The sequence below is a fragment of the Rhodamnia argentea genome, chromosome 8 (genome assembly GCF_020921035.1).
Source record: "Rhodamnia argentea isolate NSW1041297 chromosome 8, ASM2092103v1, whole genome shotgun sequence".
Classification (NCBI taxonomy): domain Eukaryota; kingdom Viridiplantae; phylum Streptophyta; class Magnoliopsida; order Myrtales; family Myrtaceae; genus Rhodamnia; species Rhodamnia argentea.
This window is the reverse complement of record NC_063157.1, coordinates 29142353-29169575: the sequence shown is the minus strand read 5'-3', so window position 1 is coordinate 29169575 and position 27223 is coordinate 29142353. Positions and strand designations below refer to the sequence as shown.

The 27223-nt window shown below is 39.6% G+C and overlaps 2 protein-coding genes across 7 annotated transcripts; one reads left to right on the top strand and one right to left on the bottom strand.

The window, feature by feature from the left end:
- Nucleotides 1-345: 345 nt before the first annotated feature.
- Nucleotides 346-8399, top strand: LOC115754114 (phosphoglucomutase). Of its 6 annotated transcripts, none has more exons than XM_048284696.1 (18): nucleotides 346-481; nucleotides 1810-2034; nucleotides 2311-2359; nucleotides 2526-2709; nucleotides 3303-3355; nucleotides 4538-4626; nucleotides 4887-5117; nucleotides 5347-5411; nucleotides 5731-5791; nucleotides 5902-6019; nucleotides 6089-6170; nucleotides 6269-6341; nucleotides 6418-6479; nucleotides 6779-6874; nucleotides 7037-7191; nucleotides 7268-7367; nucleotides 7814-7888; nucleotides 7969-8399. In XM_048284696.1, the coding sequence occupies exons 1-18, from the start codon at nucleotides 475-477 to the stop codon at nucleotides 8077-8079; spliced, it is 1836 nt and encodes a 611-aa protein (XP_048140653.1). In that variant the 5' UTR covers nucleotides 346-474; the 3' UTR covers nucleotides 8080-8399. The 6 variants fall into 6 exon arrangements, with proteins under 6 accessions (XP_048140653.1, XP_048140651.1, XP_048140652.1 ...); XM_048284694.1 differs by having other exon boundaries at nucleotides 2296-2359; nucleotides 7268-7365; nucleotides 7812-7888; XM_048284695.1 differs by having other exon boundaries at nucleotides 349-481; nucleotides 1813-2034; nucleotides 2296-2359.
- Nucleotides 8400-13644: 5245 nt separating this feature from the next.
- On the bottom strand, nucleotides 13645-16796 carry LOC115754094 (GATA transcription factor 8). The gene is made up of 3 exons (XM_030693019.2): nucleotides 15907-16796; nucleotides 15475-15719; nucleotides 13645-14578 (listed from the first exon to the last, which is right to left on the bottom strand). Exons 2-3 carry the CDS (start codon nucleotides 15697-15699, stop codon nucleotides 13766-13768), a joined length of 1038 nt encoding a protein of 345 aa, XP_030548879.1. The 5' UTR covers nucleotides 15700-15719; nucleotides 15907-16796; the 3' UTR covers nucleotides 13645-13765.
- Nucleotides 16797-27223: the final 10427 nt, after the last annotated feature.

Genomic DNA, 27223 nt, shown 5'->3' with positions numbered 1-27223 from the left:
ATGCTTCAGTCGGCTTTTCGATGGGCTGCTATGAAATTATAGATCATTGCAATGTACTTAATCCCAACGTTTGCAGAGGGTTTGAGAAATAAGAATAGTTATCTCTTCCTTTATAAAAAAAAAAAGGACAAGGGCAAATCAAATGATTTATTTTGTGCGATAAATATTGGTATTTTTTTTGGTCGGAAAAATATCGGTATCTTTAACATATGATTAATTTGCTTAAATGGTCAATTTGATTTATTGGCGGGGGAGCACCTTATAAAGTCGGCAGTGCTATTTTTGGGACGTAAAGACAAAATAGCCCCTCAATTAAACCGACGGAACAAGGCCGTTGACGAGTGGGGGCATCAAACCTTCGCTTGGCTTCACATCACCAGCCTCCTCCTCACCTGCTTTTCTACGACATTCCACCGTCTCTTTCTCTCTCTCTCGATCGACTGAATCGCGTCCCCAGTTCCTCGCGACGCGAAAATGGCAGGTGAAGTTCCTCCATTTCTCCCGCTCTTCTCCTCTGAATTCAGCTCGTTTCGGCGGCCTCGACTGGCTTCGTGTATTCCGATCTTCGTTGCTTCTGTTACGAGTGCCGAGATGAGATTTGTGTGCGTCTGTTTTGATTAAGCGAGCTTCGACGTAGCTCGCACTGGTACCGCGCCGACTGCTGTCGTGGTCGAGGTTTTTTTTTTTTTGGTCGTCGTTGGAACGGATCATGAACTAATGCGATTACCCTTAATCTGAACTTGCCAGCTGCAAATCGTATTTGTTTTAAGATTTTTGACCTGTCTAGAAGAAGCTGGTTGCTGCTGCTTGCCGCATAGGAGTCAGGGAATGTCTGTGGGGTTCACCTTAGAGATTAATTGTCGCTTAATGTTGTGAAGGCCTTGGGAACATTATCTCTTCTGGGGGGAAAAGGCATGCGTTTTATGCGTTCTTCTCATTCACATATGAATGGAAGGGCGAACTTCATAATCTCAGGGCTTGTCTTTTCTCGCGTTTTTGGCAATCTTTCTTCTGTAAAAAGTGATGACGGAGGATAATCTATTCTGATAAGTTGACCTGTGCCTGCACATGCTTGTAATAGCCGATGTAGAGTAATTAGTTCTTGCCATATTGCGTCTTTTGATTTTTGAGCCTGTTGAATTGTATTCTCACCCCAAGCTCTGTATTTCCTGGTTGTTAAGGCACAGAGGGCTAGTCTTGTAAAGGTTAATGAGTTATAGGCCACGTAGTCTTCGTTTATACTACTTTAGCTTTATAGTGCATTTAGTTTGACATGCATTACCGTTGTCTGGCCTGTACACAAGTTCAGAATAAATGGGCTCCCGGAATGAAAAAGAAACAAGAAAGGAAGTGAATTTGTGACTATAACAAAGTGATTGGAACGGGACATTTATATATAAAAGACTTGGAGGTGTTCTAGTCTGAGGGAGTCAAATTAAAGATAAGGTAACTGAGTTAGAAGTAAATGAGTAAGCTGAATAATGGTTCCGTAACCTATGAAGTTATGTTGAGTTATGTCATGATAGAAAGTTTGTAGTACGCTCCAAGTGCAGTATTCTTTGTCATGAAGAATCTAGCCAATGCTCATGACTCATGAATGAGACATCCTGCTGTCCGTCATATTCATTGTCGAGTGACGATGATAAGTAGTTCTAGTGACTAGTCCTCCTTCATTTATTCAGGTTAATCTAAATTAAAATGTAAAAGTGTATTAGCTATAGCCATAGCAAATGTGATGACCTTAATTACTAAATGGTGCCGCCACGATATTAGAGTAATGATCTGATACAATTGCAAATTCTTATGCAGCAGCATCAGGGATGATTATGCAAAATATATTTATAGCAAAGCAATACCAAAAGAATAGCCATTTTGTGAATCAATACCGAATGGGCTGTTCTTCACCTTATATGAGCAGCATGCTTCCCTTTCAAGGAGGGAAGTTTGCATGGGATGGCACCACTTCCATGCAATTGGTCAACGTATCAAAATATCAGAGAACTTCTGTAAACCGAGGACTTGTACTCTGCAACGGTCTGTTCTAGACTCTCAATATCCAGGTTGTAAGTGCCTTAGCATCTAGGACAATCTTAGAAAGAATTCTTGATCTTCATTGCCATGTCTTATATTTTCCTTTATCTTTGTGTGCTAGCAGGACTTGATTTCTCTGCTGAGTAGATTACAATTTACAGATTAATGCAAGAAGATGGATATTATGCATTGTGATTGCCAATGTTCACATGAATGCGTTAGGAACTAATCAGCCAAATTATTGTGTCTGAACGTATTTTGCAGCTGCTCCATCTGCTGCAGTACCAACTTTAGAGAAAGCTGATTTTTTGAAGCTTCAAAATGGCAGGTATGTTTTGCCAGAACTATTTATAATATCCTTCTAGTAAGTTAAATGGAGTGGTTATGCAGTGTTACTGTAGTCTTCCTTTCTACTTTCTTCCCTATTTAAAGCATTACAGTTTTTATTTATCTGGAATCATGTTGTAAGGGTTATTTTCTTCTTCTTTTTTCAGTGATATTCGAGGCGTGGCTGTTGCTGGTGTGGAAGGAGAGCCTGTTAATCTGACTGAACCAGTCACCGAGGCAATTGCAGCTGCTTTTGCTGCATGGCTGAAGGATAAGAAGAAAGAGGAGGCATCAAGACATTTGAGTATTTCCATTGGCCATGATTCACGAATCTCTGCACAGACTTTGCAGGTAATATTTTGCTCATGCTATTCGTGCTTTCTTAATTTAGACTTTACATCTGGCTGCTAAATGGAAAACGGTTAACCAGTAAGTATGAGACTTTATTGATACATGCTGTTGCTAGGTCCTTTGTAAGTTCTTCATTGAATTTTGGCTTATTCATTATGAGGCAAGAAAGAGCATGATGATTTTGTTGGCCCAATTTAACAAATGTTGATAATAAGATGGTTCTATCACCTTGGTTATCAAAAAAATTATGAGAAAATAGCCAACCTGATGCCAGTGGTTGATGGTGTTATTAGTTGCTTGGTTTGGATTTGATGGTTTTTATTTTTTATTTTTATTTATTTTTATTTTTTAAGTTATACATGCATATCCAATTTCTTGAGAATTAGAACTTAGTTTTCATACTTGCTTCATTTGCTAGTTATTCTGCAAAAGATACACATTCGTATATTATTTATAGTGTTGTTAGTGTTTTGTATAAAGACATTTACATGAATTTTTAACACAATTCCTGCAATAGAAGATGCAATAAACCAATAGCACTTCTAATGTGAAAATTAGTATGGTAACAGAGGATTTTACTGATCACATTTCAGGATGCAGTTTCTCGAGGAATTTCCAGTGTGGGAGTGGATGTCATTCAGTATGGGTGGGTGATAATTCATTTTAGATTTCAGCCATTTCATGCTTGCAATTTGCTTTTGAGTTTCTTGTTGGTAAGCACTTTGCATTGCATGATCTCTGCTTTAGTGCTATTTGGATCCGGTAAGTTCAGCATGGATGGTTTGGTAAGTGCCACAAAAATAACTCTAATCTAGGCATTTATTTTGGTGCTTCATAATCTAGTTATGCAAACTTTGTTTAAAGCGGAGCTTAGATGTTCTAAACTGGAAACCAATTAGACTTGCTGTTCCTCAATGCTTTTTTTTTTTTAACCAAGTTCCTCAATGCTTTAGTGGACTGTCTTTTGCCCCTTTCTCTGCACTGTCACTTTTGTGGGATTCAGCTTTTAGTGAAGTTTGATCAGCATGTGATGTGATGCATTTGTTTGATGATATTTATGTACTATTCACGTGTCTTTAGAGTTGTCGCTTGAAGAGCAAGTTTTACTTTAATTCTTTATCTTAAAACTGCACAGGTCACATAATTGTTTTGTTGCTACATGAACAGTTTTGGAGAAGCTTTTGCTGTTAAATACATATAGGAACCAAAAGATTTGGGTGCATATTGGTTCACAGAACATTTTCATTTTTTCATGTTCATTAGAATTTTCACAATTTGTTCTCTTTTCCAATTTGTAAAATTTTCAGAACATGTTTGGTACCTTGTTTTCAATATGCATGAATTGTGCTCTTTCACTCTCTTAATATATATGTTCAGGTAAAATTTTTACAAATAGTCCAGACAAATTAGTGACTAATTGATCAATATGTGGAATAGATAGACTTGAGTACATTTTTTAATTTATTCTTCTAGTATATCGTGTACTGTTAGTTGAGGTCTAAAAGTGGAGCTTCCCATATGTTAAATTTACTTAAGGTATAATAATTCTAGAGGAGGCAATGGACTTTTACGTATGATGGGTATAGGGAGATAGGAAATTTTCCGTCGAGAAGGAAAAGGTAGGGAGGGGGGTTGGTCTAATGTAGCATACATTGAAAGCAAATATAACTATTTGAAACTTTAATGAAGTTCACAGGAGTATGTATCTTGATATGTTGGTCACTACGTAGGTTCGATATCAATGATACCCGTCTACCTCGGAAAATGCTCCATTTTTTGGTCATTATATAGGTGAACATCTAAGTGGTTTGTTTTTGGCTTCATGTAGGCTAGCATCTACACCAGCAATGTTTAACAGCACGCTCACTGAAGATGATGTGTTTCTATGTCCAGTTGATGGATCCATCATGATTACAGGTAACTTATGATTTTCTCAGTCTCTTTTTCGGGGTACTTCTCTTTTTTATGTCTGTAATGGTGATATCAACAAATGACTTCTTGACAGTACCCGAGTTTTGAGTAGTCTTAAATGCTAACGACAATTGGATACCAACTCCGTGAATGATCAATTTGAAGTTGAAACTGGTCGCTGGCTTCATGCTTGGTGTCTGAGTAGTAAATCTCAGAATTTTTCTACTTAATTGAACTTTGGTTTCTGTCTTTTTTCCTGCAAACAGCTAGTCATCTTCCTTACAATCGCAACGGGTTCAAATTCTTTACAAGTGCTGGAGGGCTTGGGAAAGCTGACATTAAAGACATCTTAGAGCTCGCTGCAGATATATTTAAGAACAGTAGTGTTGAAGCTTATGCAAGAAATAAAGCTTCTGCATCAGTCAAAAGAGTTGACTACATGACTGTTTATACATCTAACCTTGTTAAGGCAGTGCGCAGAGCTGCAGGAAATATAGGTATTTAATCTAGTACATTTTCCAGTTAACTTTTGAAGCATGAGAATATATTTCAACATGCATAGTGCAAAAGGGACCAATGTGTGTTATGCATATCTTTCCTTCTGTTGCTTCATGTGGTTCCCACTTGTACTTGTTAGCTAGTAAAGTCCTCCTCTGCATGTGTAATAGGAACGAAACATTATCCTATTCTCTGATTGTTTATCAATTTTTTTTTTTTTAACTCTAGAGAAGCCATTGGAGGGGTTTCATATTGTGGTTGATGCTGGAAATGGTGCAGGAGGTTTCTTTGCTGTAAGTTATTTTTAATTGCTGCCTTTCACTTTGTCCATTTACCATGAGAACCAAGAAGCAGCGCCTTCTCTACCACACAATGTTGCATGAATTTTCTACTTCACAATATATCATGAATGCTAAGTAGCAATAAAGTTAGAGTTTCATGACAATGGTCATGTCTCTCTTCTAGAGAATTAATCAAGTTCTGGTAAGAGGAATTATATTTTATTTCAAGCATGTTCTGTGTACTTATCAAGGTATCTACCATTTCACGCCTTCTGCAGCACGCGGTTTCCTTATATTAACATGTAGAGTTTCTATTTCTACACTTTATCAGGCAAAGGTGCTTGAACCTCTTGGGGCAATTACTTCTGGTAGTCAGTTTTTGGAGCCAGATGGTAAGCACTTACATGTTTTGTTTCTTCAAGTTTGAATCTGCAATCTGATCTTGATTGTTCCTTTTAATCTCAACTATCTCTTCTTGATGTAAGTTATATTCTGAGAGCAGGTTTGTTTCCGAACCATATTCCAAATCCAGAGGATAAGGTAGCCATGAAAGCTATTACTCAGGCTGTCCTGGATAACGAGGCTGATTTGGGGATAATTTTTGACACAGACGTAGACAGGTAAATGTTTTTGTGATCCTTTCATCCTTGGATTACATGACACAGGTGTATTAAGAGAAAGTATGTCAGATCTGCTGCCGTGGATTCCGCTGGTCGGGAGTTCAACCGGAATCGTCTGATTGCATTAATGTCTGCCATTGTTCTTGAAGAAGTAAGTTTTACCTGCAAAGATACTAAAAGAATGTCAATCTTTCACAAGTTTTCATCTGGAAAATAGAATAGTGATTTCTGGTTGTCCTCTCCCCTTAGCATCCGGGAACTACAATAGTGACAGACAGTGTTACTTCTGATGGATTGTCAACTTTCATCGAGAAGAAACTTGGTATGGCAGAATTCAATCTGTCTTGTTCGCTCATGGATCCACCTCTGAATTAACATCTGCATCTGGCCTGACACAGGGGGAAAGCACCGTAGGTTCAAAAGAGGCTACAAAAATGTCATTGATGAAGCTATACGCCTGGTGAGATAATTTTTCACTTCCTTTATTGAAGAAAATGCAGCTGTGTATCGCGAGAATGTTTCAACAGAAAAGAAAGAGGCGGACATAAGAATATAGGTGGGCTAGAGCCCAAAAAGAGAGAGAGAGAGATGAAAAATAGAATGTGCATTGCTCTGTTTACTTGCGCATCTCTCACTGAATCTTTTGTGTGGTGAACATCACAGTTTAGTGATTATGATGATCCCTCTGGACAAGTAGTGACTTTTAGCTTAACATCTCTTCGAGTTTGCTTTACATGTCACATATGAAAATCCTTACAGAACTCTACTGGTGAGGAGTCTCATCTGGCTATCGAGACCAGTGGTCATGGAGCTCTCAAGGAGAATCATTGGCTCGATGATGGGGCGTACCTCATGGTATGCTTTCCTATTCAAAGCGGTGCTGCAGATATTAAGCATTTTGTATTGTTAAAAACCATGAACTCTTTATTGCAACTGCAACGTATGATCAGAAAGCTCTGAGTTACAAGATGTTGATGTTTAGTATTTAACAGTCCCAAAACTAAAAACTTGTTATAGGTCAAAGTTCTCAACAAACTTGCTTCAGCTCGAGCTTCAGGAGCAGGTGGCGGCAGCAGAGTCTTGACAGATCTGGTAGAGGGTCTAGAAGAAGCAGCCGTTGCTGTAGAATTGAGGTTGAAGATCAACCAGAGTCATTCAGACTTAAAGGGAGGGTATGTGGCTTCTTGGTTTCTCACAATGTCCTTTTCTTTTTCCTTCTCTAAGATCCTGAAAGCATAGAGGTTACAGATCTTTCCGAGACTATGGAGAGGCAGTGTTGAAGCACTTGGAGAACTCTATTGATTTAGACCCAAAGCTTCGGAAAGCTCCAGTAAATTATGAAGGGGTAAATTTTGAATCGATGAAGTTATTCTTTCTAGATTGGACCTCATAATTTCAGCAGCTATTTGTGAGTATGTATTATTGTATTCCTATGCTGAGGAGATAGGTTAAGGCTCTAATTTTGTATTAAAGTACATACTTTCCGACTGCTGCTGGGGATGGGAGCAAAAAGGAGAGTTAAGCGTTGAAATGGAATCCACATTGGTTCTTGATTTGTATCTACAAGTGGAGTCACAATTATGGGTGGACAATGAGCCAAGCAAATTGCTGTGTTTACTCACCGAAATAATCTTAACTAGTGACTTCAGGAGTATTTTACTTTGAAGAAAATTTTTGTCCATCATGCTATCTGTTGAGCTCCTCTCTTCTTTTTGGATAGTGCAAGGGCCTGGGTGAGCTTTCAAGTTTGCACGTGATGCTGATCTCTTATCTCATTGCCGCTTAAACAGGTTCCGGGTGTCTGGGTTCGGAGGATGGTTCCTTCTTAGGCTCTCGCTCCATGATCCTGTTCTTCCTCTTAACATTGAGGTGAAAGAATCTCTTGCACAAGTTGCCATAAAATTGATTTTATTGGATTAAGAATTCAGTTCAAAATTTACCTGCTTTAGGCACCAACTCACAATGATGCCGTAAAACTGGGACTCGCTGTGGTTGCGGTTGTTAAGGAGTTTGCGGCTTTGGATACATCCGCATTAGACAAGTTTGTTCAAGTATCATGAGATGATGGTGCGGAGCGCGTTGGTACAAGTATCTTTCAGCACATCATACTGGCAGTTTAAGTCGGCTTTGGCATCCACTTCTGTACAGTTAGTCAAATTAGTGCGTTGTCTCTGATTCTGAGGATGGTTCATTTTTCTGAGGGTTTTGGTTACAGGTACTCCAAGTACTAGTCAGATGGCCATGTTACATTAGTATTTACTTATGTTCTATGTGTTATGCTACGGAGATGTTCTGATAAATAAGAAACGTTTTTCAACAGATTTGTCAGAGGTATGTTATTTTTCTTGGAGGAGTGATGCAACTTTGTTAGAGCTTTTTAAGATTTTTCTTGTTTTTATAATGTTCAATGCATTTCGATAGCGTGCATCAGCTGATCACTGTTCTTTGCATGGAATGCGCAATTTCTGTGCTTAATTGTTGTGATGTTTCCCAAAAGGTATATACCACGCATCTAATGTTTGTAATGATGAAGACTCATGTTGCACGTTCTGATGATCTGACCTAAATCTCTCTCGGGCCGAGATTTTCCTGGACAAATGTCCTGCAGTTCGGCATCATTAACACGACTGACCAGCCCGTATTCCCTTGATTGCTCCTCATTTCAAATCGCACCATTCTGCTTCGCCGTGTTGCTTGAACATTGGATGATACAGATGAGGAAATGCACAGGCTCTGTTGCAAGTTACGCTGGCCTGGTTACTCCATCGATCAACCATGTGGAATCGGTCTTCCATTTTCCGTGTGAGAGAATTCCTTTCGACCTACAACAAAAATGTCTTGTTCGACCATTTGGTATTTTGCTTGGGGTACTTAATATTTGTTTCGCATAAATTAGAAGGTTCTCTTTCATTGATCCCACTAAGAAAATCTTTGGATACTAGTCCCTGGACGGGATATGAACCCGGATAGACATAGAAAAATATTCAATAAAAGGGAAAACTTCAAATAGGGGCTTGAAGTGTGGTCATTTTTTTTTTGTGGTCATTTTTTTTAAGGAGGTCGCATTGCATAGTGAATTTTATCTCAAACAAGGTTCAGATAAGGACGTGAGCTCATCGACCAGGCAAATTTTTGTTGGCTGGCTTGCATGTGCGACTCGTGTGCTTATTTCGGCAGTTGGAGCTGGGGCAGTTATGTTCGAAATTTTGAGATTTGACCCCATTTGAAGAAGCCTCCAATTGCAGATGCCCCAAATTGAAGCTAAGATTCTTCGAGGGAGCTACACAACTTCATTTGAAAAGAAGAATCACCGTCCCCCAGCTGCAGAATAGCGTTTACAGTGACATATGTACAATTGTAGTCCAGTAAATAAATGGAAGGTAATGACCATAACTTCACCTTTTTTTCTTCTAATATATTGTTAAGATACTGTAAAAGAAGTCTCACATTGAAGAATTGATGAGGCGTTGAGATGTTAATATATTTAAGTTGGTCCATAATTCATTGGTTTAAAAGCTTTTGAATGAAGATGGTTCTAACTGGATATATTGATGGGCTCGGACTTGGGCTCCCTCTTGGTAATCTCTCCGGGTAAAGGTATCGGGTTTCGATTGCGCTCTCCCAATAAATGGTATCACAGCCGATAGTTGATTGGTGACTCATTTCCAATATGATCAAACCCGATGATTGATTAGTGGCCCACTCCCAATATGCTGATGGTTGATTGGTGGCTCACTTCCAATATATATCGGTATTTGGTGAATATTTCAAGCAAGAAATCCGGTGATCAAAGTGGTTTTCGGGCCGGTGGGCGTTGTGATGTAGCAACGTGAACCAAATAGGCGATAGGCGTTGATGGAGATTCAAGTTGAGATATATTGATGTAGAAGGTTACCTAGGTTAAGCATGAGCCAAATGGTATCAAAGTCGAGTCGATGGTTGAATGGTGGCTCACTCCCAATATATATCGGTGTTAACAAATGGTATCAAAAACCGATAGTTAATTGGTGGTCCACTCTCAATATGTATCGGTATTTGATGAATATTTCAAGGAAGGAATTTGGCAATCGATGCCGTTTCCAAGCCTTGGGCGTTGTGGCGTAGCAATGCGGGCCCGATAGGCGATGGGCGTTGATACCTAAGTTAAGCGGTAGCCAAACCTAACACCGAGCTCACACGTGAAGGGGATATTATTAAGATGCACGTGTAAATTGTATTATAGAAGAGTTGTTAACATATTCAAGTTGACTCATAACCCATTAACTTAACTTTTTAAGTGAAGGTTGGTCTCATTGACTTAAACTTTTGAGTGAAGGTGGGTTCAACTGGATATATAGACGGGCTCGGACTTGAGCTGGCTCTTAGCGATCTCCTCGGGTGAAGGTATTAGACTTTTGCTATGCGCTCCCAAAATGCAAGGGAAACCAAGTTTAAGCCAAGGTGTAGTACTCAATGCATGATTATTAACAAAATTCAAGGATGTCACTTACTTCAGGGACAACCCAAAGAGACGACTTCCCCTAAAGAAGATCTACCGAAGCACCTTTAAGGGTGTGTTGGCTTGAGCGAAAGAATTTTTCACGGATTAGTTATTTAAACTTTCATGCGTTTGATTTGCTTAAATTGACTAGCCAACGAAAAATTATTTCACGTAAAATTTTTTTGCATGCTTAGAGTTAGGAAAATGAATTCTCTATAATCTGAAAAGAGGAATATATTTTTCTAAATTTATCACAAAGTTTTTCTCCAAACAAACGCGCCTTAAGATTCATGGCAGCAACATGAGCATCAGGTACACAGGGTGGTGCAGTTCTGAAACTCTGCTCGTTCTGGACGGCGTTCTCTGCAGCGAACCGAAGAAACCTTCCAAAAGTTAGAGAGACAGCCCTTAGTTCATCGAACGATGGAGATTGGTTTTTTGTTTTTTTTTTTATTTTATTTAAATATAAATTTTTAAAAAAAATATCCCCCCTCCCCCCCCCTTAATAAAAAAAAACGGCCGGGGGAATTTTTTTTTATTTTTGTTTTTGTTGGGTTTTTTTTTTAAAAAATTTTTTTTTAAAAATTCTTTAAAAAAAACCCCTTTTTTTTAAATCCCCTTTTAAAAAAACAGCCTCACTTCATTATTATGAGTTGTTTAGAGATAGAGAAACAAACAACGGGGCCCCGGGATCCCCGCCCATGCTCTGGGCGAGGTGAGAAACCCGCATCCATCCCAGCTTCACGGCTCGGGATGAGCCGGGTGCAGCCATTCCGACGAGCGGCGGACCTCCGCTCGATGCGGACATTTCACCATCCCTATCTGTCCGTAATCCCACTTTTAATCCGGAAAGAGAGACCGCAAGCCATTCCTTAATTACCCATACATTGCGGGTGGCACGTTGTCATGATAGAAAAATAAAATAAAACAAAATAAAATAAAAATCAGCAGTGTCCAATCTTTCTCGAGTCATCAAAATCTCCATCAACTGCATATCACGATCAAACGTAACTTAAAACTCTGTCGTGGCGAGAATTTTCAGGCTGGGGTGATAGGATGTCTTAATCAATCCTTAAAACCACCATGATGACCGGTCGATGATGAGTCCTCAAAGACAGGAGAGCACCATCACTTTTAGTTGGCAAGTTGCTGCATTGAGCTCTCGTTGCATCTGGTCAGACTTGGACTTGTTGCCTAATTATTGAATTTCCAACTCAGGAATGGACTTGGATCCCTCAACCACAGATCTTTCCTTCCCTCACGCCCACCAATCTGTTTCAGTGCCCTTCAATTACAGCAAGGATTGTGCCACTAATTTTTGTCAATAAAGAACGAATTCAAACCCGCAGAAAAATCTGGTTTTTCTAGTCCTCTGCAACATGGTCGAGATCTTTGTGATATCCCAATTGGCTGTCGAGGAACTAGAGTCGTATTTCTTGGCATGGCCTGTTGCATAATTTAGGGTTTTGCTAGCGTGAACAGAGTTTGGATTACTGAGAGAATAACATTATGTTGTAAACCACAAATTCTTAAAAGATTGGATCCCACAATAATTTTTAATTAATTGTTATGTATATATAGCCCAATATAGACAATTAGTCTTACGGTCACCCAAAGACTGTTACATGATCAATAGTCCATAATTTATTCGGTCAACCTCCAAGCAAGTACTTGTTCAATTCCAAAGGCAGTTCACAGAGGAAAGGGACATGCTTTGGAAGAATTCAAGAGACCAACTTTGGCACCACCATGCCTTCCATTTGAAGCCCTCAGAAACTGTCACCGTGAAGCATGGTTGAACTTTATTTTCTTTAACCTGCACAATAGCCGGGATGCCTCTCTTCTTCCCAACAATCAAATGATTGCTTTTACCCTTAATTTCTATGGCAATGATGGCTTTAGGATTGCTGGAATTCTTTGTTTTAACTCCTAATCATGCCATCTTTATGCTTTCCTAAGTTTCACCCCCACATGTATCGTGAGCAATATATTTACCTAATCAAGGCCATGAAATCGTTTTTGAAAACGCTACAAAGAGATGGGACATGAGACTATTTTGTTTATGTTTTTTTTTACCAGGTAACCTATTAACAGTCAGTTGGGATCAAAACATCTATCTAATGCGAGTATCGGCTAATCTCAAGACCGCGTTTGGCTATAGAGATAGGGACGTGAGAATTAACTCGGATATCGTCTTGACAGCCTATCGCGTGACGACAACACACACCCTCAAATTGTTTAATCCTCATCGGAACACAATTTGGACCTTTGATTTCTCTCACTGCAAAGTCTTCAAAATCTCCATGTATCAAGCACATGATCACTCCCAAGATTTTTTATTCCAAGCAGGGCATATGACACCCCTAGTCCCCACATGCACTACTTCAACGACTTTTGTTGCTATTTGCTGTCGAATCTGGGCTCCTCCATGCCAATCTTTGAGATTGTTTGAATGTCGAAAGAGAATCAGCAGCATCTCTTTTCTAAACGTGGCATGTTTGGTAGCGCTTCTGTTTTTCTAATTTCTATCCTTTTGTTCTCGAGAACAAAAAAAGAAGAAAAATCTATTTCACGTCAGTTAATTTTTCTACTTTCGAGAACAGATCGGTGGTTAAGAAACAAATTTGGAATGGAAGCAAGAAGTAAAGAAAAATCCACTTTTCTGTTTCCCGAGAACGCAATTAGAAAGAGAAAAAAACGTTTATGCCGAGAAATTATTTCCAAGGACAGAATTATTAGCCAACAGGCCCCAAGAGAAAGCACAGATAAAAGAGACAGTTGAGAGCTTAAGACTCAAAATTTCACTTCTGGTCTTACAAATCTTGCACTACAAAATGAACTGCAAAAAAGAGTTCCCCAAGATCAGGAAAATCAAGAACAGAATGACCCAGAAAAAAAAAAAAAAGAGAAACGTCAGAACAACACATGATTCTTCCAACAGAAAATTACTCTAATTATCCTTAAAGACCTACCAATAGTAAAATGACTAGATTAAAGGTCTAACCTTAAACTTGATTTGCTCCCAAGTTCTAACCTTTCCTTCAAATCTCTCATTATAGTTCTCTAATGACTAACGATATCGATCATCTATCGCTCTATTACTCCCCGGTCCGTCCCCTGTACAGGAAAAAAGAAAAATTCCGATGAAGCAAAGAATTCCGATCAACGGTTGACCAAGTAAGCACGGCTCGACATCGGAAATGGATGATGTTCTGAGTTCTCGTCGAGAAGCAAAGCCTTTCCAAATCCTCCTCCGCCCCCTATCCTCACATGTAATCCAACCGATGCGACATGTTTGGGATCAACTCCAGTGAGTTGGTCACTGCCGAGGCGGTCCCAGTGGCGTCGGCCTCGTCGGTGGGCTTGTTCCGCATCTCGAGCACCTTCTTGTGAGAGTTGGAGTGCAGCGACGGGATGAAAGTTGGGCTCGCAGCGGGCCGGTACTCAGGGAACAACCTGCCCGACTTGTACCGGACGCCGCACGCATTGCAGAGCGTCTTCGGCCCCAGCGGGCCAGCCCTCCACTGTGGGGTCTTGGTTATCTCGCAGTGCAGGCACTTGCGAACAGCCTGCTGCATCGAGGGCAGGCCTTGATCAGCCTCGGCAGGTGGCGCCGTAGGCATGGTGAACTTGATCTTCTTTTTCTTCTTGGGCTCGGCACCGTCGGCTTGCTTCTTCGGGACCTTGACGACCAGCGGATAAACAGACTCTTCGCAGTTCCCATCGCTGGGCTCGTTCTCCGCAATGTCGGAGGACTGCTGGGGAGCGAGCTGGATAGCCGGGCGGGGATTGAACGTTGCTGGGCGGGGCCGCTTGCTGCGAGCCCTGCCGCACCGGGCAGGGTTGGCGGCCTCGGGGCTGCGCGGCGGCGGCTCGGGCTTGTTCTCGGCCGAGCAGGAGCTGCTGCTCTCGAGGACAGAGACGGGGCTCGAGGTCTGGAATTGCTGGGACGAGTCCTTGTTGCTGCTGCTTCTGCTGTTGCTGTTGGAGATCTGGTCTTTGCTCATCGTGAGGCTCCCGCCCGAGAAGGAATCCTCCACAAAGGTCGAGAGCCATTCCAGTTGGACAATATCCTCGTACTGCGCAAACAAAAAACCCGAAACATGAACAACTCTTCTCTACACAACCATGGAAACAAAAAAAGAAAAAACTCGAAAAACGAACGACATCATCGTTTCATTGCCACACACAGAAACTCAACAAGCTAGAACAGATCTCTAGGGCAAAAACCCTAGATCCTTCTTGTCTAAAGACCCATTCTTTTTGGTCCTTCAGCTTGAAGAAATTAAAGTTAGAAAAACCAGCGACATGAACACACAAGAAGATGGCAAAAGCAAAGTTCAGTCTTGGCTTATGAATGTGTATCTAAGTTGACCTCGGCGTCACGTAAAGTGATGTCTAGATACAGTAAAGACCAGACCTTCACATGATTTTTGAGCAAGAACAGAAATTTCCAGAAAAGGGCAAAGTGGAAATGAGGGAAGCGGGTCACATGCAAAGTCACATGCCGACAATCAATGCGGGGCAATGATTCGTCCTCGTCGGGTCGGGTCGGGCCCGACCCGGAAGCTTCGAAATCGCGGAGCGAAAAATGTCACGGCTGTCGCCCACAAAATCGAACTCTGCGGCCAGCTCGGGCGGAACACCACCACCTCTTCCACATTAATTTTAGAGAACCTTCTTGTGACGACGTCATTACCACGTCCAAAATAAAATAAAATAAAAAAAGGAGGCCCCCTCCCCTGCCCCTCCCCTGCCCCTCGCGTTGAAAAAGCAGAACGATGCAAAAATTCAAAAAGCTTAAAAAAATCCCAAGCGCGTTTTGATTATTGTGAACCGCCTACTGCACCGGAGTTTCGCGAAACCGACAACCGGGATTAGCGTTGGAAATGTCGGAGCGAAAACTGGTTCGGACACCAGGCGACGCGACGCGACGCGACGACAAAAAAGCCTTGTAAGATTTAGAGATGCTCACCGGGACGGAGAGCTCGGCGGAGAGGCTCGAGCTGCTGTTGGCGGAGAAGACCGAGTCGGAGCCAGGGAGCGACTCAGGCTGGGCAGACCAGATGCTCGGGAGCGAGTCGGGCTTCCCGACGGGCAGCCCGGCCTCGATGTCCTCGTTGGGGAAGTCGAGGAGGTCGTCGATGTGGTCGAAGAAGCTGCCGCAGTCTATCTCGTCGATGAAGTTGGGTCCGGTCATTGTCGATTCGGGGGATTTTCCTGGAGAAATTCGGAGCCCAACGAAATGTGAGACGATGGGAGGGGGAAATTCTTGAGACTTACATGGTTTTCACCACAACGAGCTACAGAGGAACATTTGTAATTCTTGCATCATCAGTTAGCAGAGCCAGAGTTAAGGCGAAGAATCCGAAAAGTTTTTAGACACAGAGAGAGATAAATCGCTTACCTTTAGGTAAGTTTCCTACTTAGAGAAGGCCGAAGAATCTTCAGAAGCTTGGGATGTCCACTTGAGGCTCTCCTGCAAAAGAACCAAGACGACTCCGATTATAGTTTGGACAGTCAAAGCTGAAAAAGAACACCTCAATTCAACATGTGAGAGAAAAAGAGCAAATGGGGTTGATGGAATTCAAGTCCATTTTGAGCTTCCGAAACAGAGCCTCGATCTTATTTTCGTTTTGAGCGATGGCAACCAAGAATTGAGAGCCTTAGTCTCTGCCGACACTGAATTGGCCCCCATAGATAAAGCCCGAACTGTGGAATGAATGGTTAAGGAAAGAAGCAATCACGTTTCCATACAGGAAAGTCTAGGAATTCTCGAAGATCGCCATCGCGAATCCCAATGAAACCCACCCACTTCCAAAATCCCAACCTTTTTGTTTTTCCACAATTCAAGCAAAACCCAGAACGAAACGTAAGCTAAAAGAAACAGGGCATTGCTGAGAACCCTGTTTTCTCCATTAGCTCTGTAGTAGTCAGTGTAGAAGTACCTCGTAGCAGGGAAGGAGAGGGAGCCCAACCAAGAACGAGAGAGAGAAGAGAGAGAGAGAGGGGATTGAAAGGAGAGAAACAGAGGCTAAAAAGGAAGGGAGGGAAGGAGAGAGAGTGGTGGTAATGTGGGGGTTAAAGTTAGGTGAGCAATCTTGCTTCATTGCTAGCTGTCTTTTTACTCTCTCTCTCTCTCTCTCTCTCCTCATTACCCAAGACCCCACATCATCCCACCGTTCTAAAAATGAAAACTGTTCAAATAAATATGTCTCGGAAAGAATGGAAATATATCCTTCTAAAATTACTTTCGACGGACAATGCTAACTGCACCATATCATATCATGTGCGGTGCCATTGGAGCTCAATTCTGGGAAAGAGTAACGAGGACTCCCCACAATCTTTAAAGCCATATTGGTGTGAACAGCGACGTTCCCACAGTAAACTTACCCAGAAAGGATTATAAACATAAAAAAAATAAAGGCGAGAGCTTGAGATAATAAATGTCCTGTGCACCGCGAAGGACTCTTTAACGGTTCTGCTCTCCTTCACCCACCACCGCTCTCCTCGGTTTAATTCTCGTCCCGCATTTCGTTTCCCAGCTGATGGTTTCCCCACCCCCCTTCTCGTCACCCACCAGAAATGGAAGAACAGGGAGCGAGCGAGCGAGCGAGCGAGAGAGAGAGAGAGAGAGAGAGAGAGAGAGAGAGAGAGAGAGAGGTACGTTGATGGGTTTGGTAGAGCTAGAGAGAGAGGAAACCAGAAACAGAGGAAACGAAAAAGAAAACAGAGTGCGGGAATTGGCTTACGTTTTCCTCCGCCAACACAGTTCTTGAAACGGATCAGTAACTTCAATCGCTTCAAGAAAAAAAACCTTTTGAGTTCTTTTGAGGGGTCTTCGGAGAGACTGTGGGAACAATAACAAGAACAAGAACAAGAAGAAAACAGAACAGCGAGAGATCATGCCGTGGGTGAGAGCTTGTGGTTTATATACACGCACATGCAGAGAGGAGAGAGAGAGAGAGAGAGAGAGAGTGAGACTCTTTCTAAATTTCACATTCTCGGGGCTTGTCAGGATTAACCGCCGTTGTTTCCGACAGTTTATCTCTCTCGCGAACAAGAAAAAAAAAAAAAAAAAAGATGGAAACTTTTTTTTTTTAATCTTTATTTTGGGGGGTAGAGAATCAAAATGAATAGCTTCTGGAAATCAAAAAGTCAGTGCCAGTTGCTTCGCCACCATGCAAAGCGCGTATCCATCTCGGTCAAAATTACAGCCAAGTCTGGCAGTCTTTTCGCAACATGAACCTCCTTCCCCCCTCCACCCAAAAACAAAAAAAAAAAAAAAATGAAAATCTACGTTAAGTATATATGGCAAAAGTAGGAAAAATACAAATCCCAAAAAAATGGAAAAGAAAATTCGTTTCGAGCCCGACACTTTATTCGATTAAATTAAGGTGAAACCTGCGAATTATGTTTGATAGCAATTTATCGCTGCGTTTAGTGCCATCAAATGCCAAAAGTAATAACACGATAGAAGCTGTCGGTTCCGACGACCCGATGAATCCCGCCGGCATTGCTATTTAGAATTTGGAAAAATCGGAGAATGCGAAAAGAGTTGCTATCATGTATGTGCCGATGCCATCTTTGCTTTTCCGTAACCGTGATTGGGATGTCGTGAACAATCATATAGAGGCTACGGCAAAAGGGTTAGGAAAATCATGGTATCTATTGGAGTCTGGCTGCTTGACTACCGACCTCTTGAGGTAGCAACCGACCGGCAGCTTGCGGTTGTATTTTTCTTCCCAAGCAAAGGCGGAACCGGTGACGGCCTAGGGTGGGCCGCCCTTGGTTACGATACGATTGTTTTATACTGAATTTTACATTGCAAAGTAGATTACTTTTTCCATAATGGGGTGCAAAACCAAATGATAGGGTAGAATTAAGAACTTTCAAGAGGGAAAATGCAGGTAACTTCATTAAAAAAAAAAAAAATGGAGATGCGCGGCCTTATTAGGATGCCATCAAGGAATAGATTTGTTTCTATAACTTTAGCAAAACTAGAAAAAAATATGAAAACCTAATTTGACATTACAAGGAGAAAAAGGGGGTGAAGTGTTAATTTGAAAGTAGGGGAGACATGTTTCCATAGTAAGGAAAGAGGGATATTAACCTACGAAAGACAACGTTTTTAATTGGAGGATTTACGTGGGTGTCCTACGAATGTGTCAACTCCACTTCACTTTTCTTAACCCTAAAGCATTAGATACTCAAATTGGGTGAAGGAAGTTCTTTAAATAGCAAAAAATTACATGCGTCCATCTCAATGGGGACACAAAGATCATTTCACGCGGTATGGTCCAAAGTGTTCTCACATGGGTTTGGCAAAATTTTCTTACATCTCTAGGATTTGGGTGGGGGTGTTCAGTGATTTACCAAAATCTCCAAAAGGAAACTTCCTAACTTAAAGGGTGATTAGATTTTTCCTCATAAAAGAGATGGAGCGAAATGTGTAACTCTCTCTCTCTCTCTCTCTCTCTCTCTCTCCTTTCGGGTGACGTGAGATTTCGTCTTAGATGGGTGAATCGCGAGCCTGATTGTATAATACGCTAAATTATTCTTATGGACTGATTTAGAAATGAGTGGATATCCAAGTGGGTCGTTCAGAACGGTGAAATGTGCATCGTCCACTTTACAGCGTCTCGACTTCTCATATTTGTTTGAATATGGTCACGTGGTATAGGAATCGGGCACCAGAAATGCTTTATATAGATAGCGAAGGCTCATCATACATATGTGTGACAAAAGTGGCGACGGTCTTCGAGTTTAGATGAGAAATACAAGTTTAATAACCTAATTCACGATAAATCAATCCATACATTTTCCTTGTGCCCAATCACATAGAGAAAGGCATCAATCAAACATTTTTTTTCTTTGGGGTCTCATTGATCAATACTTAGACTTCATTACCATACAAAAAAAAAAAAAAAAAAGCTATTTACTTGGCTTAAACTCGGGCTTCGTAACTCAGTTCATACCTTCAAAGCTGAGTCGAGGCACAACATGGGGTCGGCTGCTAATGAAATCCATCAATGGGAAGGTACCAAAAATGGAACTGTTCATGAGGAAGGTGCTCCTCCCTTGTCCTTCTGCGGTGGAAAACGATTGGCATTTAGGAGGAAAAAGCGGAAAAACTTCATTATCATCCTAAAAACAACAAAACTCAATTCAAGTAAGAACCATTTTTCTAATTAAAAAATAGGAGCTGCTAGCGGAGACAGTCGACAAGATCGTCATTTATTTCTAACCACACGATCCCACAATCAATCGGTGTTTTATGCAAAATATGCGGTGATTTTGTGTGAATCAACGGTTGAGATTGTACCGTCCCCGATAATACTTTCATGAAAGCATTTTCCTTAATATATTTCCACATTCACAACAAAAAATAAATAAATAAATAAATAAATAAGAATTAGAATCACAGCGAGGCATGTGATTAGGAGGTGGGAGCATTTTCGATCGGTTCGGTTGCATGATCCACGATCCGAAACAGGGAAAGAAAGAATCGATCTTTGTTTTCTGTGGGGGGTGGGTGGTTGCATGAACAGTAACTTGGATTGGCAGGGACTGAGGAGGAGCACATGCTCAGGCACGACTTCTGCTTTTTCTAGAGTAGAATATGGGGATAAAATACCTGGCCATGTACGTAAATACCCAGTTGTGGGCAGCCCATAAAGTTGGAAAAAAAATTAAGATATTAAAAGCAGGAATTTAAAAGAAAAAATTAATAACAATAATCAACATTGGTAGCGAACACAGTGATCTGTACGGTTTGGTCTGGTTCTTTGCATTTCCTGTGATTCACGAACTTGTTTCGTGGCCCCATCCGGACTCCACGAGCAAGAAACTATTGAGGCGTAATTCATACTCTCCATCGACAGGAAAGCACATGGTCTATGAATAGCTATCGTTATATATTATCTTTTTATCTTGTAATTAAAGGACGTAATGACAGGTGTAAGGTACTAATTATAGTGGAATCCTCTACTAGACGTAATCCTGTTTTAAAGATGAACCAGGATAAAACCTTCTGTCTCGATTTCTTTTTCTCGTTTTTACGCTTTACTTCGTTCGTGATTTGTGTGTTGAATCCTAATAGAAGCATCATGGGCTCGTGGTTGGAGAACACACGAAAAAATGAATTTTGATATTGTCGAATTTCATTTTTTCCCTACGATACATAAACCTAATATCTTATATAAGTTAATATAGGTATGTGTATATATGCGTTACATATACTCTTATAAAAAATAAAAAATAAAAAATAAAAACTCCTCCACTTAGATAAACTGGAAATTTACATTTATCAACAAAATCATGAAGAAAAAGAAAAAGAAAAAGATAGACATCTAATGCAAGGAAGTCTATATGTATCTCTCTACTGATGTGTTTCTTCCTTTCTCACTCATTGGTGATCATATTGTGGTTATCTTAGAGATTACATCACTTCACATTGAAAATAACTATTAATAGTAATAAGTAAAAACAAACCTTCACAATTATGAACTAAGTCACTTTTATTGACAAAAAAGATCGTCTATATATATATATATATATATATATATATATATATATATATAAAAAAATTACAGTGAAGGAAACCATAAGAAAAAGAAAAAAAGGAAATAAATAATGAATGAAAAATTATAAAATACTATTAAAATAACATTAAAAAATTCCCACGTCAACGCTGGCATAGCCGGTATGCATGTTAGTGATTTTCAGCCAAAATTAGCCAAACGAACTCAATTGGTAAAATGCGAAAAGGTTTATAGCTCAATTTGTAAAATTAAAATGTCCATAACCAAATTAGCCAAACTGCAATAGATTATGACCTTTTGGACAATTTTCCCCATGAGAATTAGTGAGCAATGCTTAGACTCGGTCGATTTGTTGTTGAAAGATGTATTCTCGGTGCTCCACCAAAAGCAGCAAAGCTTTGAAATGAAGTGACCGTACAACTGAAGCAGTTCATGGATTGGCTTCAACCGAAAAATAGACATGATGGAGCAAGCACACCACCAATCTTCCCTAGCTTGAGACTCACTCTTTTGCATCACTTTGTCTTCCAAATTACTCACACAAAAGGGCCAAAAGCTTCCACAACCCTTTCTTTTCTAGCTGACTTGAGCTGCACTCTTTGAATTTCTCCGTTCTGAGAGACTTTCCCATTCGGAAGGAATATTGGGCAAAGGAAAAGAATTGGGAAATATTGTTTGTTCTCCACCCTTTCCAGAGAGTTAAGATATTGTTTTGATTGCATGAGATGTAAGCTTCGTGGGTAGCATGTATGAAGCAGTGTCTGATTTGCTATCATGACTAAGTTCAAAAGGTTTCATCTTTCGTCCACTATCAAAGTGTGGGCCAAAATATATAAATAGGATTAATACATCGGCAAATCTCAAATTTGAACATCTAAGATAAATTCACTTCAAACTAATTTTTTGACTACCAAAAACTCCAAACTGTTACACTTGTGATGAATTTACCTCAAATTAATTTGTTGACCATAAAAAACTTCAAACTAATACACTTATGATAAATTTACCCTCCGTTAGTTTATGTTAAATGGGGTCAATACCACAAAAATATCCTAAACCAGTACGCTCATCAACTGTCATGTGTCATTCAACTCGGCAATTTTACTGTAATCTTTAACGAAAATCAATGGAGAGTAAATTTATCTCGGGTGTATCAAATTGGGGTTTTTAGTAGTCAAAAAATTAGTTTGAGGTAAATTCATCACAAGTGTACCAATTTAGGGTTTTTGTGATATTAACCCATACATTTATATATAGACTTGTTGAAATACTAGTGAATTGTTTCCTCAGCATTATGAATATGACCCACTTTATTTTATGTATTAATTTTCTGGGATAAAGTCAAGGAGTTTCTCTCTTCTCCCTTCTTCTTCTTCTTCTTCTTGGCTTATAACATTGCCTTAGACTTTGGTTTCCGTGGCATACCATCAACTCAACCCACAATTTCCAAAGTAGGCACATAAAGAATAAGCCACTAGCTACCTACTCGATCGACATGTAGAGATACAATGAACAAAATATGGAGTTATGATTGACTTTCGTTTTCTTCCCTTCAACGATACGGGGCCAATAAAGAAGCAAATAAATGAATAAATAAATAAATCTTTTGGTGCTTCTTGCAATGTGTAGTTGGAGGAAAACGCTCCAAGGCATCCCAATTGAAATTGATGCTCGAAAGTACATAAATCTGAGGACAATCATCATTCCATTGGCCCTCTCACGTGGGTGATGAATTCTTCTCTTTTACTTTCACAAGCAAGATACTCAGAATTTTTCAAACTCTCGATATCTGAGAATGTAAGCCAATCGCCCGTCCTTTTGTTTATCGAATAAAATCCATCGACATTACTACCATGCAATGAAATCGTTGTGTTTCAAGAAATACGGTGTTGCAAACACCAAACGTCGAGACAGAAGCACCACCGGTACGTGTTCAAAGAGAAACGGGGGTGTGACAGTTGACGAGAGGAGGCGATTTATCTAAGGGAAGAAGAGCCGCAGCAACAAAAATAAGATAATGGGCATTGGGAATACAATGAAGACGTCAAATAACAGATGTTTCAAAGGAGCTCATTTTGGGAAGATGGAACCAAGACAAATTAAGTGAAACAAAAAAAATTTTGTTATATCGATAAGTACATATTAGCGAGAGAGCAGAATTTAGTTAATAATGATCAAAACAATCGACAATATAAAAGGAATCGATGAGTTGACAAGAAAGTCATCGATAAAACGATGAGAGCATTCAGCAAGGCTTACAAAGTTGATTGAGGAAGTTATCAACAAGGGGCAATTAACACAAAAAGTAATTGCTAGATGGTCATGTTTATTGCCACCATTTTAGAATTTTTGTACGTTGTTGTAATTAAGTGTTGTGGTATAATAAGTGTTCACAGTCAACTTCAAACCAGATAAAAGAAGACATTATTTGCAAGACACCCAAATGTCAAAATTTATAACTTTAGTCCAAAATTTTCGCCGCTCACAAAAAGCCAAATCGAGAAAAGACATAAGCAAGGCAGAATAGCAAAAAATAACATGGCAGTCATTTATAATTAAAAAATAACTCCACATGGCAATTTTTTTTAAAAAATCAGTCCAGGTGGCAATTTTGATTTTTAAAAAAAAAGTCAACATGGCAATTTTATAAAAAAAATCAGTCTTAAATCTAATTTTTTTTAAAAAAAATAAAAATAAAATAAAAATTCGACGTTGTAAGGGATTTTATATATTATTATCTTTTTATTTTTAACTTAGATTTTTTATTACTGACTAGGATCATCCAGAGAGGTACTTAAATGCCATGTAAGATTTCCGATAAAGTTCATAAAAGTTGACACTCAAATAATTGTTTTTCAAAAAAATTGACATTTAAGTGATCTAAAAAAAAATTTGGCACCAAAGTAAGCACCGTATGCAAACTTTGACATTTCCGGTGTCCTTCTGCCCATTGTTTGTTTATTTGAATTCAAAACTGTTGTTTGTAACCATCGACAATGGGCTATAAATACCAAAGTTGTACTCTTTGTGAAGGATCCCCAATCAATAAAAAAAACTCAGCATCTCGCAAATTTATCTTTTAGCTTTACTTTCATGTATTTTATATCACTGGCAACGATTATTCCAACATCGTACCTTTAAAACTTTTGTCGATCTGCTTATCGATACATCCATGTTCTAAAAGGTATTTCGCCTTTTTTTTTTTTGTGAAACATCTTTTTGATACGTTTGATGAGACATATTTTGTTGATTCAAAGAGACTATAATAGCAAGAACTAGAAATCAACAAGAGTCCGAAAATGCTGTTGGCAATAACAACCATTATCAAAAATTGGTAATGAGACAGCCATGCATTCTGATACTTCAGCAGCTAGAAGAGCGGCCGAAGATAATTGACATGAGGAAGTTGATCTTCCAATGCATTACATTAAAGAGCAATTAAGGGTTGTTGCTTCATATTCCAACATAGTGCCAACCATGATAAGATAATTCGAAGAGTAGCATTATCATCAATTACGTTGTGAATCACATGTCATACGTGATCAAGTCAATCGTCATCAATGTAGTATGTGATGCCATGTCGAGGTCACTCTCATCCAATGGGTACGTTCATAGTCCTTCAACATTTATGGGGAGATAAGGACACTGCAAATGCTATAATTTTCATATTACGTTTGATTGAGAGTCATAAACTTTTTTTGACCATTTGAATACCATAATCTATATAAAATAATATCCACGTGAGTCCACTGAGTATTAAAATTTTCAATTGATCACTTGAGTGCCATACTTTTTAAAAATGTCCACTCAAATGCCGAAAATCCAACCTAGAGTGGCACTTGTGATGTATGTTTTTAAAAAAGTTACAATAGTCAAATGATTGATTGATAAGTCATATGAAACTCAATTGATCGGAAAAAAGTTATGGTATGCAAGTAGGCTTCGTAAGAAAGGTATGGCACTTGTAATGTTAATCAGAGTTGTCAACCCCCTACAATGATTATGCAAAGGCCAGAACCTTCCAATCAATAACTACCGAATGTTGAAAATGTGAGGCCAATGCTTCCATTGGTACCACCTCATGTGATTGTTGCGCCTAATATGCCGATTAACGCCGGTAATCCGGCAAGACCAACATTACTGTTAAGGGGAAAAATGTCCAACCAAGTATTGGGGTTAGATAGAGGTATTATCATACCTGCAGAATTTGCCTAAGAAGTTTGACAAGAATTGGGGTTAGATAGAGGTATTATCATACCTATTTGGACGTAATCACATCCTGAATGGGTCGATAATGATCCTTTTCCAAGAGGCTTCAAAATCCAGGACTTTGCAATTTTACTAGCAAAGACGAACAGGAACTATGGACTAATTTGTTAATCTCAATTATAGCCCAGTGTGGGGAAGTAAGGACAAATGAATTTTTAAAACTTATGTTATTTCTTTTTTCTTTGTCAAAAACTGCTTTTACCGGGTCCACTAGTATACTACCTAATTCAGTGTGTAATTAGGCAGAGATGGACGAAAGCTAAGACTTTGCCTATTTATTTTAATCGACAATGAAAGTGTGTAGGTATGAGCAATTGTTAAAAGACAGAGATAAAGAGCCACATAAGGTTTTACACAAAACATGACTTTAATGGAAAGGTTTTGAATCAGAGTATGAATCTGATCCGGATGAAAACATTTAAATAAATGTGGCAAAAATGATGCTCGACAAGCCTTGTGTTTGTCGAGCTTCAAAGCCAACTTAAGATAATAGAAGGAAGAAGGGTTAGGGATGAAGACACTCAAGTTTATTTGTTCGGCATTAATAAGTTGAACGAAATCTTCAACTCACTCTTAAAAGACGGCCTATAAAATTAACTGAAGGCCAAGTTGTTCCAAGTGAAGAAAATTTAGCAAACGAAAAATAGTGTAGGTGACATCATTCGTGGAGTCATAACACATTTATTTGTGTTATTTTCAAGAAAAAATAAATTCAATAGGTAATTCGGCTAGGAAAAATCAAATTTGACTATGACCAAGGAGTCTATGATAGCTCTTGGTAATCTAACTTAAAAGAACCTTAATCACTCAATTCTTTCGAAAGGGGCATATGCTGACCCTAAAAAAATGATTAATATTTAGTTATTATCGACAATTATCTAGCTTAATCGATGAGAGCGGAGCATTGTCAACTATGAACAAAAGAATAAAAAACTTAAAAGGAATCGACGACTTGCCACGAAAGTCATCACAAAATTCTAAAAGTTATAAACGAGACCTTCATCAAGACTATAGAAGTTGGTTGAAAAATTTGTCAATGTCACGTTGGGCAATCGACCAAAAAACTTAACTACTGGATGGTTACGTTTATTGCCACTATTTTAGGATTTTATGAATCTCTTATAGCTAAGTGTTGTTGAATAACTTCTTTGTTGTTACGTGTTAAGCGAAGTAATTTCTAATAATCGCGGATAAGATGAGAAGTTATTTGAACTCAAATTGAAAACCGCCGATAATGCCTGTAAATACCCATGTTGTACTCTTCATAGAGGATCTCAAATCATTCAAAGAATTCAACATTATCGCAAACTTATCGTTTTATCTTTACCTTCCTTATTTTACATCACTTGCAACCATTGCTCCCATTGTTGTATTTTTTTTCCATTTCGCCATTTCCTTTTTCTGTCCAGAATCAAGAAAAGCCCGTCCATAACCTTTATCGATCCACTCATCGATAAGTGTCATGAAGACGAAGGGTTAGCGATAGGCTTGGGGTTGGTTTTCTTCTGATGAAGCCGGGCGCTACTCGACGAGGGTGCTATCTTGGCCCGCGGGGCGCGTTTCATCTTGTAGAATCGACTGACTACGCAGCATATATGTTTTGGAGCCAATTCTTTTCTAGGTCTTGATGACCTGTTTTTGTTTCTCTCCCGATCTAATTTGGCAATCTTTTTTCGCCTCGTGCGACGTCTTGTTTTGCCCGTTGTTGTTGCTTTTCTTCCCTCATCATGGTGAATAAATCTGATTGCAACTGAAAATTTTGTGAGAACGTCCTCATCAGTCCAACTAGCAAGATGCTTGAAATGTGGTTTTATGACTTCTCCGAGATTCAGCAGAAAGCTTTGCCGTCGGCTACCGGCCAGAGGATAGGGCCGGCGGGGTTGATCTAGCTAGCCACCGGCACGAGCGAGC